A 6748-nucleotide genomic window follows, 5' to 3' on the forward strand; every position below is an offset into this window, starting at 1 on the left:
GATAAATTGGACCCAAACAGCCTGGTCGAATTTTGAAATCCTGCAGTTTGTCCAGCTAAGTTCATAACTTAGCTGGACACACCATCCCAATATCGACCCAGATGTTTATAACCCATTGCGAAATGGAAGAAGACTCTAACCTGAGGTCTTTGGACAGCAAATTCCACAGTTGTAGATGTATGAATGAAAAGGCCCTATTGCTTGTCCCTGTTAGTTTTGCTTGAACAGCAGAAAAAATCACCAGTAAATCTTCTCATGAAGACTGGGATATAAGAAATTAAGAGACCTTGCAGGTATTCTGCACCCAGGCCATTTCTCGCATTATGCACTGATAGCAATAATGTAAATTGATAATAGGCTTTCACTGGCAACCAGTGAAGATTCTGTGGAATAGGAAAGATATGGTCCCTGAGAATAGTATTAGTAAGAAATCTTGCAGTTGCATTTTGAACTCTTTGCAATCGAAAATGCTTTCTCCAGAATAAACCAATTTATAAGGCATTAAAGTAATCTATTTGAGATGGCCAAAATGGTGGGATGGAAAAGATGACATAGCTGCTTAAGAAACATAGCTGTCCAAAAGTCTTTTTGACGGCCATTGAAATCTGCTCATGTGGGATCATTCATCTTGACTTGCTTGGAATATATAGCTTACTTTACTGTACATTGCATGAAGTGGCATATTGTAGCATTTTGATGGACATATATGGTTGACTTAGCTAACGGAAGCTAAGCTTTTCCATATACAGAGCAAATTTATACAAAATCGGATGCAATTTTTACACTGTCCTCATTGGTACAAAGACCTTGCATACTTTTTATCTGCGGGCTCTGCCTCAGTCATCAAAACAAAAGTCCGTGTGTACGTCTGCTTGCAATTACTGTAGGTACACAGTATAGGGACACCTTCTTTTAATGAGGCTAAATCTGCATGTTGTGGAAGGTGATTTTCAGACAGTAGAACTCTTCATGGAGTTGAAACAATGAGTGTTAAACATGGCTCATAAATAATTGTTTTACAGATCTCCCCATTCCCTTTTGACCTAGTGAAGAAAGAGGTTGAGAAATACCCCAATGCAGAACTACTATGGTGTCAGGAAGAACATAAGAACATGGGATACTATGACTACGTTAAGCCTCGTTTCCTAACCATTTTGAAGTATGCTCGGCCCATTTGGTATGTTATTTGCAGTGGCTTGTCTTTGTGAGGGACTGTGGAGAGAGACTGAAGTTGCAAATGTCTTTTTTGCAATTGAAATATTTATTGATAACATAAGTAAAAACATAACAATTAGAACATCCAGAAAAGACAGTGCATGCTGGTCATATAGCCATCAGTATCGACCTCTATTAAAGAAAATGGCTACAAGGTGTTATACCGGTGGTATCTAACCCCAGATAAATTGTGCAAAATGTATGGGGGGACTGATAATTCTTGCTGGAAGGGGTATGGGCAGATTGGGACATTTCTGCACATGTGGTGGGAGTGTTCACGAGTTCAACAGTTGTGGGAATCGGTTCGTGATTTTATCACTGAACTGACAGATTGCAAATGTAAGGACGGCATGTCTGTGATTTCATGAATAATTAACACTGAGGGCAATTGTGAAACTCCCTGTGGGAAAGCCTGGCATAGACAACACAGGTGCAGAAGTACCTGCTTGGGAGCAGGAGCAAAGCACGTGCAGAGATTTCAAAATGAAATATCTTTGCATAGAATCTGTTTTTGTGTTGTGCACAGGTTAGTTAGATACAGATTTTGAGGTACATTTTTGAAGCCCGGTGTGCGCATGAATTAGGGATGCACCAAGAATTTAGGCACATGTGGGATTTTAAAAGCCGCCTGAATACACGCATATCTCAATGTGCATCTTGATGGCTTTGTGTTTTTGCCTCTAATCCACCTAGCAAAATATACATTTTTAAATAAATAAAAATAAATCTCTGCACAGACTTTAACACCCGACTTGTCCCTGCGACGTTTCTCGTGTATGTAAAAGTACACATGCTGTTCATTTATCTGCTTTAAAGTGGGGGTGGGGGTGTAGGAGAATCCATATTTATTGGCATTAGAATAGGCTGTAGCATGAGACATGGAAGATTTAGTGTTTGTATGTATGTGCGTAGGGATCGGGCGTGGCGGGGGGGGGGGGGGGGTCCGTTTCTGTTCAGTGTTCAAACCAAAATAATAATGAAGAAATAACTGGAGCCCTCACTGGATATGAATATGAAATTTCATTTCTTCAGGTATGTTGGTCGTGACCCGGCTTCTGCCTCTGCTACAGGCAATAAGAACACTCATCTTCTAGAGCTCAGGAGATTCCTCGACATGGCCTTCAACCTCAAGTCCTTTGAAGGAAAAAAGTTTTAATACTAAGAGGAACAGGAGCTCACTTTGAGAGGCAGCAATAGAAGCTGTGGAATGACTTTTCCAAAAGAAACTTATAATAAAGTAAACGCAGAACTAAGACTTTTTTTTTATTGCTATTAAAGACAAAACTGTTAGGTTTATTTTTTTCTCTCAATAAGCAGTATGAGGGAAATTTTCAGCTTTTTTTTGCTGGTAAATAACAACTTACCCGTGGAAAAAGACCAGCCAAAAATGTCCCCCTCTCCCTCAGTGTAAGTAAAAGTACTCCCATTGGTCACTACTCAGGTAATTTTACCTGTGGTAGAAAAGGGTAGAGAAGGCATATGGCCAGATTGGGGGAGGGTAGAGAAGGCATATGGCCAGGTTGGGGGAGGGAGAGAGCCCACAGCATGGTGTGCATTTGTTTCGAAGCAAGTTCAAATGTACATGCCCAGCATGGCATCCTGTTCCTATGGCTGCTGTTCTTTTGAAAGGGAAACCCTGTGTGGGGTCTCCCTTTGAAAATGAGCTTGCAGTTGTACCTGTGGGACTGCAAGCCCCATGCTGGATTGAAAATTGCTCTATATAGGCTTTAAAAGTCGGTGAAGTGACATTTTTAACCTAAGGCACACATGGAAATGTGGTATCCATATGCGGATGATGTTTTGCTAAGCTTTTCATTTGAATGGTGAAGCAAAAGCCTGCTGATATAAGATCTAGCGAATATTTTGTCAGTATTGAATCAGCAAAAAATTGTTTTGGTCCAGACAAAAACTGTGTTTCGAACATTTAATTTTTGATGTTAAGAGTATAATAGCCATCACATAATAAGCAAGAGGGCATATGTTGAGATCCTTTAATTGAAAGTTTTGTGCACTTAGAATGGTTGTGAAGTAAATTGTTAGTGTTTAGATAAACAAAAAAATGTATTGTGTATATAGAGATACTGAAATGTAGAGTAGAACAGATAAAACTGTGTGACCCTGTTCCGTCTGTCAGTTTTATACAAGTATGTAGGGCAGAGATGGCTAACTGCCTCCATTGTATGTAAATCTAGATCATGCATATTCATTGTAGATATCCTGAAAACCAGGACTGTTTGTGGTTCTCGAGGGGCAGAATTGGCTACACCTGACCTAGGGTATGCTATGTAAATGAGTTTAAATCTACCAGTATTTAAGCTTTAGGATGTCTCAATTCACTATAAGCAAACACAAGTAGATGGATCGGTGTAAAACAGGATTTTATTGAAGCTTGCCCGACTCTGGCCGAGTTTCGCTCAAAGAGCTGCCTCAGGGGCTTTCCAGCAAAAGTGTTAACCTATGCTGAGCGGCAAGTGGGAATGCAATACCAATACTTTTAAAACCTTGCTTTTAAAAGTACTCGATCAGAATATTTTTCAAAAAAAGCCAGCTGTGTAAATCTACTCTGACTTTGCTACGCGATAGTTTTGTGATGTTTTAAGCCAATTGAAGTGGCTGGAAAGCCCCTGAGGCAGCTCTTTGAGCGAAACTCGGCCAGAGTCGGGCAAGCTTCAATAAAATCCTGTTTTACACCGATCCATCTACTTGTGTTTGTTGCTGACAGCCACTTTGGATCGATTACCAGTTTGCTTTCTTGGATCATTTCACTATAATACAGTTAATATTCTCAGGGCTTATAAATAAGTGATTTAAATTTGAAGGTACTTCCATGCTTGGCTCAAGGAGCTGCTTTCTGCATTTTTTTTTGTTTTGTCCTAGCAGTTTCCGCCTGTTCCTTTGGACTTTGATCCTTCACATGAGGAGTTTTTCCCCTATTTTATACCTCTCCCAAATATTTTAGTCGGTCAGCCCTGCAATCATGGGCCCTAAATTTGACCACTAGGTGTCACCATTGCAGTGACTATGACTTCCTTCCCCAGAGGCTCTGAACAATGCCTCCACGGCATTCCCGAGCCCAGGCAGCCAAGGGACCTAACCTGGAAATCAAAACCAGGTCCCATCACACGGCTGTGCACAGCACCATTTTAATTTAGATGTCTGGTGGCTGTCTAATATACTTAGACGGTAACTTTAAAACAAGCACTCATGTGCCCACAAATGCTGGAATTATAAATCACCCATGCAGCTGTGTGAGAGTATAATATATGCCCTTCATGCGTATGTGTGCTCCTAATTTTAAGCGGTTACAGGAGGAAAAGTTCTTTGCGTATCTTTCCTTATGACTTGGCTTTTACACATGCAAGTGAGCACATTTTAAATATGTGTGTGTGAAAGAAATTACTAGCTTGACCACTTAGTCCACCAGTTTGCCTAGTTTATCTCTAGGTCATCAAGACCCTCTGGTTCTTCAGCCTGCACTCTCCCCAGTTTACCCAGACCCCTCACCTAGCAATTTTTTTCTATCTTACACCTGAAAAAGAGCAGAAGTGAATATGCATAGGTATAGCCCGATGCGGGCTGCATTCACTGGTTTTAAAAGTGGGATTTATGTGTGTAAATGTTGGCCCAGAATGCCCGACCTGCCCAAATCCGCCCTTTTTTTCACACTATTGCTCATGCACGCACATATACGCACATAATTTTCCAGTTTTAAAATAAGAATAAGCAGTTCTTTTAAAATTCACAAATTAGGGATAGATAAATCCACTGTGGCCGAGCACTTAGTTGAATTGCAACTGCCTTCACCTGCCAAAATGAATCAGGCAAAAATTAAGTGTTTATGGATTTGACCTGACCTTGTTCTGATGTGGGGTTTTTTTGGATGGTGAGTCACTTTTTTTTTCTCTTTAAACTAGAAATGTCACCAAGTTCTCTAAATTTCATTCCTTTACAAACTTTTGAAACATGTCATTGTTAGGTTAACGTTTGAAGAGAAACTTTAAACAGGCTCCCAGCATGAGATAAGTGTATACGTTTTCCAGTGTCCAAACGTTATGCAGACTTGTACTGTACAGCAATTTTGTTTAAAAGCCCCGTTTGCTAAGTTGAACACACTTTGAAACGCAATAGTATATTAATTGGTGGGTACTGTATTGTTTTGTCTAGAGGAGATGGGTTTGCCATTAACAGCAAACTTCTTTGCTTAGAGATGATTAATTATAAATATAAAACTTTTATTTGTTTTAGCCTTCATAATATATTTTTGTTCTTACTACTGTATTAATTTTTATTAATGTGGAATATGACTGTAGCGGGCATTTACTGAGATACTACAGCACAATTTGTATTGAACTTTTTGTTGAAATGTAGAAATTAAAATGTTATATCTTTTTTTTTTATGCGTATAATCCTTGTGGTTCTCTAAAACGGAGACTGCAACATAAGGATAGGTGAAAACAAAAGGAGTAAATGCGCTGTAACTGTGGTAAGGAGGCTGGCAAATGATGCAGCCCCAGAACACAGAACTGGAACTTTCACTTCAAATCCTTTCCAAAACAATTCCCAAGAAAAAGGAGTATTACTTCAAAAATGAACAAAAAGGCAGATTAAAACCTATCAGTCTATGGTAACTCCATTCTCAGCACCAGCAAGGGGATCCCTGTGTATAGCGGAAACACTTTCACTTCCTTGCAGTCTCTTCAGCTCAGCAGAAGTCTTCCAGTTCTGGCTGGGTCCACTTACAGAAAGAATGCATGGAGGTTACCATACCTTAATATGTTTTTTTAAATTAAATCTGCAGAGGCAGGGAAAAGGGAGTTTTCAGCAATTTTCAGTTTTTAGAGAAGCTCTTTTCTGTTTTGGTGTGCATTTATGCCTACTTTTCTTATTGCTTCAGTTATTTTCTCTATATTTAAACATTTCTTGCTTTTGTTCACATCCATTTGGTGGATTTTGTTTGAGGACTCAGTTTTATCACAGGCACAATAAGTCAAGAAAAAATGTGAAAAATACCATCATCTGCCAACACAATGCAAAATTACCAGCATCTGTTGGTATTATGTAACATTATTGGCTGCTGTTGCAAATCGGGGTTGGAGAGAGAGAATGAGGTGGCTATAGTGTCAGATTGGGGTGAGAGGAAGGAGGAAGGAGCAACAGATCAGGGTACAGGAGGGAAGAAGTACGGTGGAAGATGTGGTGGGGAATACAGTGAATGAGCGGGGCCTGGAGGGAAAAGGGAAGGGAGGAGGTGTCAGGTCAAGGCCCAGGAGGGAGAGAGGAAGGAAGGAGGAGGGAACAGATTGGGGTCGGGAGGGAGGAGGCAAAAGCAGCAGTTCGAAGCATAAGAGGGAGAGAGAGGAGGTGGTAATTGAAGCGGCAGATCAGGGATAGCGAGACGTTTCCATGAATTGGTAAGCCACAAAAAATGTTTAAATTTTTAAAAAATGGCCATTTCATTTTATGAAATTGCTAGAAATGTGATAAATTTGGGTCCCTAATTATGTCCCACCAAATAAACTGTTAATTCATCAAT

General features: G+C 40.0%; 1 protein-coding gene across 6 annotated transcripts in view; it reads left to right on the forward strand.

The window, feature by feature from the left end:
- The window catches only part of OGDHL (oxoglutarate dehydrogenase like), a 327706-nt gene extending 322100 nt beyond the window's left edge, over positions 1-5606 (forward strand). For 5 of the 6 annotated variants that reach the window (XM_029609443.1, XM_029609440.1, XM_029609442.1 and 2 more), the window contains 2 exons: positions 1023-1177; positions 2248-5606. In XM_029609443.1, coding sequence (XP_029465303.1) covers positions 1023-1177; positions 2248-2371 — 279 coding nt within the window. In that variant the 3' untranslated portion in view covers positions 2372-5606. Of the gene's footprint in view, positions 1-1022; positions 1178-2247 lie in introns of those variants that run through there. The other variant, XM_029609444.1, reaches the window with a different exon arrangement.
- The last annotated feature ends 1142 nt before the right edge of the window (positions 5607-6748 follow it).

The sequence above is a fragment of the Rhinatrema bivittatum genome, chromosome 7 (genome assembly GCF_901001135.1).
Source record: "Rhinatrema bivittatum chromosome 7, aRhiBiv1.1, whole genome shotgun sequence".
NCBI classification, from domain to species: Eukaryota; Metazoa; Chordata; class Amphibia; order Gymnophiona; family Rhinatrematidae; genus Rhinatrema; species Rhinatrema bivittatum.